The sequence below is a fragment of the Centruroides vittatus genome, unplaced genomic scaffold (assembly GCF_030686945.1).
Source record: "Centruroides vittatus isolate TY-2023 unplaced genomic scaffold, ASM3068694v2 scaffold_899, whole genome shotgun sequence".
NCBI classification, from domain to species: Eukaryota; Metazoa; Arthropoda; class Arachnida; order Scorpiones; family Buthidae; genus Centruroides; species Centruroides vittatus.
The window spans coordinates 585,361-600,599 of NW_027122719.1; the positions used below are offsets into that span (position 1 = coordinate 585,361).

General features: G+C 27.6%; 1 protein-coding gene across 3 annotated transcripts in view; it reads right to left on the reverse strand.

Moving 5' to 3' along the window:
- Positions 1-14,783, reverse strand: part of LOC136990309 (chloride channel protein 2-like) — a 53,263-nt gene extending 38,480 nt beyond the window's left edge. The window contains exons 1-2 of one of the 3 annotated variants that reach the window (XM_067288699.1): positions 14,430-14,783; positions 7,024-7,174 (exon numbers count right to left, since the gene is read on the reverse strand). In XM_067288699.1, the coding sequence (XP_067144800.1) occupies positions 7,024-7,174; positions 14,430-14,507 (229 nt within the window). In that variant the 5' untranslated portion in view covers positions 14,508-14,783. Of the gene's footprint in view, positions 1-1,551; positions 1,632-7,023; positions 7,175-14,429 lie in introns of those variants that run through there. The other 2 variants (XM_067288698.1, XM_067288700.1) reach the window with 2 other exon arrangements.
- Positions 14,784-15,239: the final 456 nt, after the last annotated feature.

The following is a 15,239-nucleotide window of genomic DNA, read 5'->3' on the forward strand; positions in this document are numbered from 1 at the left end:
CATATTTTTATAATTTTCTAACAATGCATACAAAACTTATCAGTTCTTTTATTATGAAATTAAAATACAAAATAACTATCAACATAATAATAAGGATAATTTTTAAAAAAATTTTATAATCATAATTTATATCAAGAAACACTAATCATAAATTAGAAAAAATTCTAGAATGTAAATTTGATAATATCCAAAAATGATTTTTTAAATGAATTATAAAATAATCTTATTTATAAACTAACAATTAAAAAAAACAAACTCTTAATTTGTACATAATTTATATTTAGAAACTTAAATCATTCTGTTACAAATATCTTAATTGGCAGTTTCTGTTACATTTGTAACAGAAATTGCCAATTAAGATTTACAATTAAATTAATATTGCCAAATATAAACATGCAATTTTTAAATTCCATATAGAAACTAGTCTTGAATATAAATAGATAATATTTCTATAACTCTTCTGTTCTATTTTGTTTTCATTTATAAATGCATTAGAATTAATTTAAGTGTTTCAAAATTGTATGAAAAGTGAAAAGAATATATATTATAAAATGATTTAAATTAACCAAACTGATTTTAAGATGATTCAAACAAGGTTTATTTTAGAAATAATGAAAAGCTATTGAAAGCTATATTGAAAGATCAAAATTATTGAACACCAATAATCTTTTATGCTTAGTTAAAGACAAGTTTTATTGAATTATTAGATGTAAATTAATACAAATACAATTTCCTGCTAAGTTCAACTCAAAAAGTACATATTAAAAAATGATTTTATTTAAATTTTACATAGCCAAAGTCCTAATTCTATAATGTAGTGTACTTCAATAATTCCATGTTTTAATATATGCTTTCTGTAAAAATAGCTATGCAAATATGTTACATTTATTTATATATTCATAAAAAAATTTGAGTATTACTGATTGAACCTGTTAGAGAGTTTTATTTTAGAACTTTAAATCAAGTATTAAAAATATTTTCAGTCTACTTGATATATGAAAACGCGCATTCCATATAGTATTGTAAATACAGTAGAACCCCTCTAGTCCGCCCTCGGCTAGTCCGTCGCTCCGGTTAATCCGACCGTGGTCGGAGTCGAGGAACTTGTCCCGACTCGTCGGTGACTCACCGCCCGTCGCGTTCTTGTGTTCGTTACAGTGTACAATATATAGTAAATACATACAGTATTGCTCTTTTTCATTAATAATAACAGCTTTTGTGCGATTTATTGCAATGTTTTTACTGTAGAGAACAATACAATCATTCTTGAGTTGAAAGATTGTTTATTTTACTTTTTTCTGATAATCCGACCTTTTTTGCGTTCCGACCATACCCCCAGTCCCAAAGGTGACGGATTAGAGGGGTTCTACTGTATTCTAAATGTAAAAAAAAAAAAAAAAAAAATCTGTTATTTCCCTCACTTACTTTACTATTAAAAATATTTAGTAATAAAAAATATGTAAACAAAGTAAAAAACTGTATTTTATTTCATAAATTTCTATAATTCTAGAAACAATGTCGTTATAAATTTATTAAAAATACAGTTCTTACCTCTCTATAACAATAAATATATATTCATGAATAGAAACTGATATATTTGACATACAATATTAAATTGTAAATAACACCGAGGGAATCGTGACCACGTGGTTGCAATGATATATTTAATCTTCTATCAATAACAATTATTGTAAAACATCTTAAAATAAATTTTGTAATACGTTTTTAATTTTATTCTTTATTTCTAAGATGCTGTTTTTAAATTCTGACATTTAAATTATTAGAATCGTCCAAGAAAATCCTGAGTCTATGGAGTAGATGATGACATATGAACAAATCATGTCGCCATACTTCCTAAATAAAGTAACGTTTAGATTATTCTCCGAAATTTTATAAAATCATTATTCTGGATATCTGGCGCCTCTACGAAAAGTTTGCCGATAGGATGACTGAAATAGTTATAGCGCCAGTCTATCGCCGCTCTGGGAGATCAGGTATCTAATCCAGGCAAATAACCCCAGGAATTTTTCGGGGATGAGTCTGTCCCGGATATGTCGGTCTTCAATCGTAAGGGATGGGGACCGAATATGTCGAGCCCCATCCCTTACGGTTGAAGACCGACCATCGTGGGTTTCACCAAACTTATATGTTTGGAAAAAGGGTACTTTTATTGCCAATACCGCGGATAGAGTTAAAAGAAATCCACAGGACGAAAAGAGTTTTTCTGTATATTTTTTAAAGTCTTATCTTCTGAGAAAATAAAATATCAAGATACGATTTTTCTAATATTCTAAAGAAAAATCTTAAAATTTTAAATTTTGCAGTACAAAATTGATGACGACTAATTTGTCAACGCACAATAAAATATATAATTTCGCCCATTACAAACAGACTAGAATCGTAATGCGGTCAGCCAACATACGTGAAAATAGGAAATGCTATTGGTTCAGATCTAGTTAGGTACGGTACAATACGACGCAGTGCACCAAGACTAGGTCTCTGTAGGGTCCAACCGATTAAAAACACCCAGGTAAGAAAAAAATAAGTTTCAAATATCTCATAAAAATGGAATATTTAAATATGTATGCGTACAGTACATAATTTAACGAAAATGTAGACTTTGGGTCCTACAAATAATTTTTACACCGGGAGGGTTCTCGTTACAATCTTGCTCCGTTACTGCATCTTAACTCGTACTTCTTATGATAAATTATGGGGCAAAGAATCAGTGTTGGACTGGTTTCCAATATGCATATATTATACATATCCGGGGCTGAAATTTTGTTGCTACTTCGAACCCATATTCTCACATTTTATAGTGCGTCTATGCATCTACTGTATTTGTAAAACGAACTATATGACTATTTTCAAAGAGAAGATACAGTATATAAAGATTGATTTGTTAATCTTTCCGATACCTCTTCTTTGATGCGATATTATATGAAACATGTACGCAATAAACTATTGTAATATTTTTATTACGCTTTTTTTTTATTTAGGCTAATATCAAAGAAAATCGAATAACTATGATAAATTATACACATTCTTAATTTATAGAGTCTATTATTTCCAATAATATTTGAACAAAAATGATGAAAATAAAATATTGAAAATATTCACATAAAATTGAAGCATGATTGCAAGCAATATTACTGCATTAATGATCACTTGTTTGTATGTAGAGGACATAAAATTCTCATTTTCTAAACACTAATTTGGATGAGATTGAATTTTTCTTGGCTGAGACTTGCGAATTATACAGCTAACCTCAATTTTTGTTCATACACAAAGGAGACGACAAGCATAGATGAGGATAGAAAGAAAAAAAAGGATTATCGAAAGCAGTTTTAAAAAGTATAAACCACGTATAAACTTTCCTTTTAAATAATATAATATTCTTATCTCTACTATATTATAATTTTTTTATTCTTATAATAACCTACAAACAATTTTGTATCAATAATACTTATAGAAAATACAAAAAAACTAAGCTAAAATATAAATTTAATTCAGTTTTACATTTAAATAAGTCTGTTTGATTGATAAAATTCTTAAAATTTGATTTTGTAATACTGTTATTTAATTACAGTATAAATGATATTGCTATAGAATAAACCGAAAAGCTACAAATTATTTTACAATAAGAAAAACAATGCATCGTAAAATCCTCTCAAAACTATAAATTTTTGTAAAACAGATAAATTATTTAGTCTGTATTGTTCAAAAATTTATATGCCAGGTATTATTTAATGTAGACCACCTATGCTTAATTGACTTTTATCAAATATTCTTCGAATTATCTAACTGATATGAGAAATTTATGAACATTTCTACACAAATGACGTGAATTTTTATACGATATTAAGACTGTACGAGAAAAATAAAGTAGACCTATTGTATAGAAAAGTTAGTATTGCACTATGTAAACGATTATATAAATGAATCCTTATACAAAGGCGGATCAGGAGCAAGTCTTAAGCGAGTATCTTATATAAAAATTTTATTACTTTAACAATTATTTAAAATAAATTACATAAACTTAAACAACATAGAAACGTTCGGATATGTCGGGCCCCGTCCCTCACCACCCGGTCGCCCCATTGTGGGCCTGGCCGAACCCATAATGAGCCTTCTAAAAGAGGCCCTCTTAGTGCCCACAGGGCGGAAAGAGTTAAAAAAAAAAACAACATAGAAATGTATGAAAACAGAAGCAATGATACAAACAAATTAAAATATAAATATATCATATGAAAAATATAATGAAATTCCTTTTAACAATAAAAATAGGAGCGATCGCCCCCACCACCGCCTTTAAATCCATCCCTACTTATATATAGCAATAGCAATTAAATATTTTATTTTTATGTATAGAATCCTATTTTCCATTTTAAAAACATAAAATACGCTTTCAAACATAATGCAATATATTTTCATTTCTCTTTCGTGTTTGTGTCGAAAAGCACGAAAGAGAAATAAAACTCTGTTGCTTCAAACACTTTTGAGTAACTTAAAAGGACGGAATTTGAAATTTGTAACTAACGAATAAGAAAATTAACCTAAATTCAATAAATAGATCGTAATAAATTCTTATTAAAAATGCAGAATTTGATTTCTTATCGTATTTATTTTTAGTGTACGTAAATCATTGTTGTAAAACTAAGAGTAAATGTAAACAGGACCGAAAAGTACAGAGCGGTAAAAGTGATACTATATCAACCCCAAGTAGATCGTTAACGGTGTTAAGTAAACTTAACTTTTACCGCATTCTATTTTAGTTTTAAGCCGCACATTCGTCAAAAGAAGAATTGAAGTCATTTTTGTAAGTATTAATTAACTCACAATCAATTTTAGTATAAAATTTATAGTAAATATATATTAAAGTTATGTTAAACTTACATGAAAACTTCCATTTCTTAATTTTATTAGATAAAAATATAATTTTTACAATTTTATATTCAATTCATTAAATAAATGCCAGTCTTGTGATTTGTCATTTGATATAAATATTCTGTGTATGTATTTGACACTAAATTTCAAACCCATTACGAAATACCAATCCAAGTATTTGTAATAATATATTATAGATTATTTATATTATGATATAGAAATTTTAATAAAGTACAGTAAAGCATCGATTATCCGACCCCCGATCAACCGTTACATCGGTTAACCGACTGCGTTCTAGTCGGCAAATTCAAGTGTACGATAGTGATGTGGCGCTACAATATTTGGCTATGTCTTGGCTACTTTAATATTATTTTTGTTAAATGTTTGCATGTTTTAACTGGCAACATTGGCTTGACCATGAAAGGGAGGCCAGTATTTAAATCAGGCTTAATTTTCAATTTTTTTCTTTATTTTTGTATTTATTTTGTGCAAAATAAAGAAATAATTTTTAACGATACAATAGCGACGATTATTATTTAAAAAAAATTTTGTTAGGTTTAACATCGAGGAAAATTCAATGCGAAGTAGGTTAATAGCGATATACTAATATAGTAATTACATGGAATATACTAATATACTATACTAATAATGTATTTTTTCATACTTTTCGGTTATCCGTTTTTTCAATTATCCGACCAATCCCAGTCCCCAATTGAGTCGGATAATCGATGCTCTACTGTATATGAATGCCGTCTTGTATATATTTATCAAATTTAAAGATAATAGGCTAGACTTCTATTTCTAATAAAAAATATTTTATATTATTAAACTTTATATTTATGTGATTTATTCGAAAAGTAAAACTATAAAAATAATTTAAAAAGCATAATAATTTGTAACTGTGGCGTACTTATAGGATTGATATGAGTATTGGATAGGGGCTTTAGGAATAAAATTTATACTAAAAAATTCGTCTTAAACAACAAATCAAAAGTTATATTTTGTTAGAGAATAATTCAATATTAATCAATTATTTTATTTTGTATTTTTATGTGTATCGGGAACATTTGGGAACACAGAAAATTTATCTAGTGGGTATAGTCTTTAAGGGTTGTGGACGCTTAATTTTTCTTCATTCTGCTGTACTTTTTAGATCATGCTCTAAGAACATCTCCCACACAAAATCTTAGTTACGCTATTGGTTTGTAATAATTAAGTCATTGGATATATTAGATTTATTTATTGAAATTCGAAATAAGTCCTTTATACTGTATATAAAAACAACTTAATAGGTCTACAAAATAAGTTGATAATAATAAAATGAAAGAAAACGAATGATCATTTGTCGTTGGTTATATTTTCATTTTGCTAATAATGTGTACTAAAATTGCTTAAACGTTTATCTGAAACAGCTTAATTTTTAAATCTTTACGATAAAAATATTACTAATACTGAAGTCTTTTGCTTGTTTTTTTTTTTTTACTCTTTCCTCTTTCCGCCCTGCGAGCACTACGAAAACCTTTTTAATTAAATCTTTAGTGGTTTCAGTCAGACCCGTGAAAATACAGGGCCACTGTATCCAGAATGGCCCCCAAAAATTCTGGATTATTCAACCCGTTAGGATTCATTATCAGCCCATCAGAGCGATAGGCTGAAACAGTAACTGCATGGCCATCCGGCCGTTGTAAAAATGAACTCAGAAAAAAATTCCTGTTATTTTGTTTAGAAAACGTTTTATAAATTCAAAAATTCATCATTTCGATATAATCTAATAAGAAATGACTTTTACTTCTCCTATCTCAGTATAAAGCAATAAATGATTTTCCAAAACTAGATTTTTTAGTTACATAATCGAAAAATTCTCTTCTAAGAAAATACTGTTTCTTTTATAATGTCACGATTTCGGCAACCATTTAATTTCTGTACATAAATGGCAAAATATAATTTAATTTCTATTGCATTTATAAATATCATATAGTCATCACAACGTTTAAAGAAAAACTGTATACAATTTTAATACATTAACAAATTCTTCTGTAAGAGTGTTCTAAAGCGAATAGGTTAGCTTGGAATTATTTTATGTGAATTCAAATTTAGTTTCTTTATTATTTTATATGATCTTTCTATTGATCTTACCAGCACATTTCCTTTGCCATTTACTTCTATATGATTGCAATTCTTTTTGACGTAATGCTTCTTCCTTTTTACGTAACTTTTGAAGTGATTTTATTCTTCGTGCTTCCGCTTTTGCATACGCTTCTAGATCCTCTTTATATTGGCCATACATCTAAACAAATACGTAAAATTATTTTAACAAAATAATATATAATTTATAAAAAAATACATTTTACACTATTTTATTCGATAATTTAATTCTTTTTTAAAACGTTTGTTGGCTTTAAAAAACGTTTCCTTGAATAGACAATTGATAATTGTTGTTTAAAATGTATAATTGAAATACATTACGGATATCATCAATGTTAATCGTTAATGTCACTACCTAACATTATTAAAATTATCTTAATGAATTGTACAAAAAAATTAATTTTATTTAACAATTTTTTGAATTAATTATGTTATATTATCAAATAAAAACTAGCGATTTGTGAATTTTTACACGATAGACAAATTATATATTAATTACATAGAATGTAACGAGCCTTCGCACTTAAGTCGGCAATTAACTGTAATAGTTTTTGTAAGAAAGCAAAATAGCATGTAGATTTATCAATTTATATTATTAATTGCGAAGGGAGGGAATGATAAAGAGCACGTACAATTAAACTTTATTGAATTAAGACAGGTTATATAATATGCAAAGTATCATACTAAAATTCGCATTAATTCTCACGTAATTTTAAACATGTAATATTTGAATTTGAAAATATTTTTAAAAAATTATTCTTGGAATTATACTCGTTAATCAGCATGGAATATCTATTTCTTTGTTATGTATTTTTATTAGGTATAATTATATGAAAAGAGCGCAGTTTTCCTTTATGACCAAATAGACTGTATATTGCCAATCAGTTAATGAAGGTCAAATCATTTTTTATTGTTGAATTGAAAGAACAAAGGCTGAAGAATTTGAATTGAGAAATAAGCATTGTAATTTAAAAGAGTATTTAAGAGCTGGCATGCTGCTAATATTTTCAGAACCTGTTTAGAATTCGATTAATGCGTTTTAAAGAATAATATGAATACAAAACAACGTTCTTTCACCATTAAACGTTATAAGTTACAGATGGATGATCATGCGATGATAAAAATACTTTTGCGACTGCTTGATATCAATATTTCAATGCACGAAAGGTTTTTATAAGCTTACAAATTATAAAAACTTGTTGAAACTTTTCCGACGCGACATTTAAAACTTATTTATTTTCACAGACTGCACTTTGATACGCATTAAAAGTCTCACACCGATGAAATTTAAGACACGTTGTAATGTTTTGTAGTAGTAATAAATTGAATTTTAATTAAATATATTATATTAATAATTATCACGATATTCTACAGTTGATAAAATAGCCGTTTCAACATCGAAAAGTTAAATAAAAATAATGTTATAAAGATTATAATTTAAAGACTATTGTCTTGTCAAATGATATGATTTTAAAAAAAGTATGTAAACAACTTTGACTTCAATAGCATAAAAGTATTTTCCTCCTGTTTAATCCGAAAAATAATCATAACCTTTCTCGAAAATTGTTTTGAACTACAGCTAATAAATGACATGTCGAGCTAATTCTGTTGATTGACAAAACAATAATTTTTTTTTTTTTAATACTGATTATTCAATTTATGGAACGCAAATTGAATAATCAGTATTGTTCTGTCTTGAGGTTTGCGTAGTTGATTAACCTTTGACAATACAAAAATGTTCTAGGATTTTTTGCCTCTGGTCATTTTAATTTTATCTTTCAAGTTTTAAGGTTTGACAATATAGATTTTATTTCAACTGTTCTGTTTATGTCAAGTTTGAAATTCGGAGTATATATTTAAAACTTTGATTTATTTCATTTTTATGGTAACAATAAACGCGCATTTTCATTTTGTGTAAAGTTCAGTGTCTATTGAATAGCTTGTATATTGCTTTTCGTTTAACACAATCAATTTGATGTATTGCATCATTTAAGTATAGCCTACAGATAAAATATTTTGTGCTTGTGAAAGCTAATGAACATATTCATTACGAAGAAAGTTCAACGAACGAAATAATAACAAAAGACAAATATTACATTAATATGCAACTTTGATATTTTCTTCAACAAGTTTAATAAAGTTGATATTTTATAATTTTTTTTATTACTAAGATATTTTTTAAAGTAAGTAAATTGTCCAAAAATAAAAGAAGGGTTAAAACATTTACATAGAAAATCTTTAGATTGTTATGTAAATGGTTCTGGTCTTTAGAAGTTCTACGACCTCAGGCTGAACATATCCTGATCATATCCGACTTCACGATGGAATTAAGCTCGAACCCGTCTGGCGACTGATTGTCCGCGGAAACGAAAACAATGGCTTTTAATATTTATAGAAACATGTTTTTATTGTTCGATGACCTTGATCCAACGGCCTTGACGGAGGCTGTGAAAGTCGTTGTCAATGACCGCTGGCCTTAAAGCCTGTAAGGCTGGCTTCTTAGCTATTGACGAGACTGTAACACTAGAAAGGGGAACGCGACCCACATATCATTCACCTTTTACTCTTTTCCTAGCATGTTTTCTAATTAATCTTCATCATTCACGTTTTTGATATCGTTCGTGGTATTCTAATAATAAAAAGCTTATCGTATTACATGAAAGTTTTCTCAATGCTCATTTGCATTTAATTTTTTTAAAATTTATAAATTTAATGACAAAAAAATTGAATGATAATTTCCAGAAAGGACAATATATATATATACTCGTATATATGCCTATATGTACTAGGTCGTCTGAACGGGAGTGCTAATTACTGTTTCCTTCCTTCTCAGCTATGTTGAACTGTTGCCAGATAGACACTCGACTTGACCTCTTAATATAGGTAAGGTTATCTAGTTGCAAAATCATCTCATCGAGAGCAGCAAGGATCACTATAAATGTAGTGGTTTGTGCAAATATACTCGTCATCGATAATGTAGTCAGATGAATAGTGATCAAAGACGGGAATAAATACCTGAGGAGAAAGATTGCAGTCAAGTGGGAGATTACAGAGAATACTTTACTTTTGATAATGGATGTCATTTGTGGTCAACATACTAATTAGTTATTGCAACGATAATCTTATATTGCTGTAACTATGCACAGTAGTAAAACTTACAGTATTGTGCTTCAGGCTTATAATTTTTTAGTTTCCACAATTATTTAACGATAGTGATGAAAGTAATTAAGAGAAGATAAACTATATGATTTTAAAAGGCCTTAAAGGAAAACATTATAACTGTATCTAATGAAAAATTTTTAAATAAAATTTAAGAATCGATTGCTTTCACTTTATTAGTTAAAATTTTTATCTGTGAAAAGTAACTGTAAATTCTAGAATAATTCTAGAAATGAATATAAAAATGATCCTGACTGCTGAATAGCTGAGATGCTTTTTGATTAATTCAATGGTTGATTTGAAAAGAAAAAGAAACATTTTTGCTCTTGTTTTTGATATTCTTCTGGGTCACATGATTAAAAATAGGTTACGTGATCGACATCTGGCCGGAAGTATAGAAATTCGTCGGCAAGATAAAAGCAGCTTTTATCAATGACCAGGTACGTCAAAGTCCTATCAATATCTACTTACTGCCTGAATAAACAAAACCACGATAGTTAAATCTAATCATTCAATATCTGTATATTTTCTATTAACTAATAGAAAATACACACAATTCGATTTCAATAGTAATTTGTATAATTTATTATTGTTACGGTCATTACAAAAATAGCATTGCAAATCAGAAGTTTTCAACAGTATCTCGCACTACAAAGTCCTTGATTCAATTAAACCTTTTGAAAATCCATCCAATAGATCTTAATATTGAATAGTGTATAAATTTGATCAAATTCTTTAAATGGCAGGAAATCATTTTTCTAGTGCACTGATACCCCCAAGCTATTTCCTAGTTGATATAACCAGCTTGGTATAGAAATAGATCGTTGCCATATTTAACCGTATGTATAGACCTAAATTATGTGGCAAATAACGTAATAAATCGATCCATAAAGTTTCTTTTTAAAATTTTAATGAAGAAAATTGCCAAATGCTTGGCAACAGAAAACTATTAGATCTTACTAGTAGCAGGATGTAATCCCATATCAAAACATCCGTCGGTATTAATTTCCAGTTTAATGTCATAAAAAAAAATTAAACACCCTCTCGAAAGTGGTAAAAAGTTAAATTCTAAAATAGAAATTAAAAGCATATAACCCTAATCAAATGCTAATTATCTATACATTATCTCACTGTTATCAAGAAATAAAGTATCAGCTGCATTATTTTCTTTGAAACCCAGCAAGCGTGGAAAATTACATGGTTAAAATTTTGCGAAAAGAAAAAAAAAAAAAAAGTTAAATTATATGTAGAACTACTATATTAAACATATCCTTCTTTAATAAATCGTTTAAAAATGATGTAATATAGAATGATCATCGCAATATCTTTTTCTTATTTGTTCTTAAGATCTTATCAGTTTAAAGTAGGATTTTTAAAAAATTTACATTCCGAGATTTAATAGCAAAATACATAAAACTAATCCACTTATTTGCTGAAAAGATCGAGCAGAAAATTTTTTACATTTTTAAATAATTTACGAAATATGAACGGAAAAGCAATTCGTGTTTTGTATTAAGCAATATAACGCTTATCTCGAGGAGAACGTGATAATATTTGTAAAAAAAAAAAAAAAACCCTTAAAAATTTTCACTATCATTCAAATGCATCAGCACAATCTTCAAAAGTAGCCTAATTTTCTTTTTAAAAATAGGACGCCTCCGCCAATAATTTACCACCTGTAGACAGGCGCACCTGCTAACATCTCAGAATTTAGAATTTTTTGATATTTTTCCATAAGCCTGTCTTCTAAATAATCGTGACGCTATTTTTTCTTTTTCCTTTATAATTCCCAGTACGAGAAATGCACGCACTAAACACCTGCAGCGTGTTACATATCGGTCTTGCATTTTACAAGAAAATTATGTTGTACATTAACTATTTTGTAAGAAAAATCATTTCAAAAGTGACGAAATCACCTGACTGCCATCTTTTATTTTTTATTGGTATGCTGATGATATATGTAAAGATGTAAAGAAATTCTAATTAAGCTTTAATAAATTCTGCGTAACTTCTAATGTTAGTTAATGTTATTTAATAGTATTTAGTCTTAAATAAGGCCATAAGGTCACTTTTTTTTATTAATATGGCAACATATGTAAGATCCGGGAATATTAATTGAATTTTTTCCTATTTTATAATTTGAGTTATGGCGTTTAGAAAAACGTAAACAAGTTTTTAAAAATTTGAATGTTTTTAAATGTTATTTACAATTTTTATTATTGTATTATTAAACAATAATTAGTCGCGTAAAATACCGAATATTTTGTTTTTTATTACTCCTTTCTCTCGGACGATAAAATTTTAATGATTCTTCCTGCAAATTACATGTATTTAGCCTTGGTATTATGGAATCAATAATTTTATTTGTGTGAAAATAGTTTGTTCAATGTTCGATTTTGATGATCACTCAATAATATAAATCATAAAATAAAATTTTTGGAAGAAACATATTAAATTAAAACATAAATTCTTATAATTTAAATATGGCTGAATAAACATAATTTAATTAATAAAAATATTTATGCGCACAAGTTTTACGGTGCAAGAATACTCCTTTTTTTTAAAAAAAAGTTAATCAAATTGCAAGGAAATTTTTTATTTCCTTTTTTAATTTTGTTCGTGCTTTAGCTACAGCAAGCTATAATTATCTCTTTAATAAAAAATTACAAATATTGTTTATATAATTACTGGTGGAAATACATTTCTCGCTAGAATTAATTTAATATTTTTATTGCACGGGTCTTTAAAATATTTTATATTTAAAAAAATGTAGTCATTATGCTAAAAATAGACAGAAATTTCAACTTATGTTGCAAGTATTAATTTATTATAGTGAAAGGCTTTGTAGCGAAAATTCGAACGCTTTATTTATAAATATAAATTTGAATAATGTGGATAAAATTACTTTATGGACCACATTTCGGCAATATATTTTCTACTTACGTCATTAGATAGAAAGAGAGAGGATGGTAACAGGTCATGGACGAGCCGACACCCATCTCTAAAAGTATTCGAATTTCAATACTGTTCCCTTTTTACTTCGTATCAACAGGCGTTTATAGTTTGCTCGTTGCTTTCTTTTTATGCATTTTTATTTAAATAAGATTTTAAAAGACTTATCCTCTATATTTAACTGTCTGAATATTTTAGGATTATATATCGTACAATTTTTTTTTTACTTTAGGGATAAACCGAATGCCTTAGGACAGACATTTCGTGGCTCCGACAAGACTCACTTTCCTGGCTTCAATCTTGTCTAATAAGGCGACTTTAAGCCTTTATATCATTTTTTTTATTGTATCGTTGCAAAGGACTATAATTTTCTTCGTGAAAAGGAAACTTTTATGTAACATCTCTCTCAAACAGCCTCGTATGGCAAACAAACAATGAACATTGGCTCTCTTTAGCTTTGATTTTTTACAGCTGTAATCCTATTGTTGCAATCTGGCGTAGTTCCTGCTAAAATAAATTCAGACTAGACATTTAAAAAATGTGTATAATTAATAAAAATAAGAAGTTTTATTAAATAGTTTAGACACAATACTACGTATATTGCGTTTGTTTGTATACTCTAAATTTAGTGCAACAGTTTGAAAAAATTTAAAAATAAATTGCTTTAAACATAATATGGAAAATATTCAAATGTTAATTGTTATTTTGTACGTCATATTGTGCGGTTTCACTTTTATTAATGTTCTTAACTATACGTCTACCCGTCGTAAATAATTAGTGCAATGAAGTATAACATGAAATAAAAATATAATTTAAAAATAAAATATATAAAAATCGACAGTTTCCTTCAGAAAATAATATAAACAATCAAATGATCTTGTTCTAAAAAAGATACTTTAAAAACTCAAACATGATGTCCTTGTATGCATATATTATAACTTGAATGAAAAATTTGTTTTTAAGAATAACCTGCTTTAAAAAGACAATATAATCTTTTATTTACAATAAAATTCTGTTGTTTGCATGGTTTGCAGTTATAAATAGAATTTTAAAAAAATAGTCGCTGAGCTTTAAAAAGCATTCTTATTTAGGAACGAACAATGCTTGTTGAATCGAACCGTTTAAATACTCGTTAAAACAATTTAATAAACAATTGCATTTAAGTAAAATATGAAGGTAAATTCGATAAAATACTCCACTTTTACCAATTCAGTATAAGTAAAGTTTGCCAACAAACTAAATGTCAGAGTGTTTAAAAAAAATAGCAAAATATGCTTTATACTTACCAAAGTATGCTCATATCCCATGGCATGTTGGTTGTTATTCCTATTGTCAGACATGATGGACGAACGTTGGATATTCATCAGATACACACTTACTCACTCTCTTTCTACTTCACCGACTGAACCCATCCACGCTGGGTATACAAAACTAGTCTCCTCAGACCGGAACTGGATCGTGTGTGATGTCACAGGAAGAGGGCCGATAGTAAGTCGATGGTGGCGCCCTGCGGTGTCTGTTTTTACGCTCGTCTTTCTTAGTCTTTAAAACAATCGAAGAAATCATTTTTTTTTGTCACCATTTTTTTCTCTACTGTTAATGATTGTTTTAGTTCCGTGTTAGTGACTGTGACCTTAAGTTGCCTTTTTTATCCTCCTAAAATTATAACCAAATAACATAAAATATAGTTATAATCCCAATAAGGAAATTAGGTAAAAATAATAATAACAATAGAACATTGCCTGTAATTCCATATATTAAATAATACTATACTAATCCAAATAGATAACTGTTTCCAATACTCAAAATACTCTTTTTATTTCTTTTAAATCTAGAATTTCTTACAATAGAATTGAACTTTTTATATAAAAATTTAATTTAATTTGATGCTTTTAATAAAATTTTATACACCATTTTAGCACATTTATTAATTGATATTATATTTTTATGTATGATATAAAAATAATTTGCTAAATTGCTTTATATAAAATAGAATATTTTCAATACATTTAAGAATTATTTTCTTTACAATTTAATTGTTAAAAAGTTGTGTTTTAAATTAAATATTAATGGACTATATTTTAGCTTATTAATAT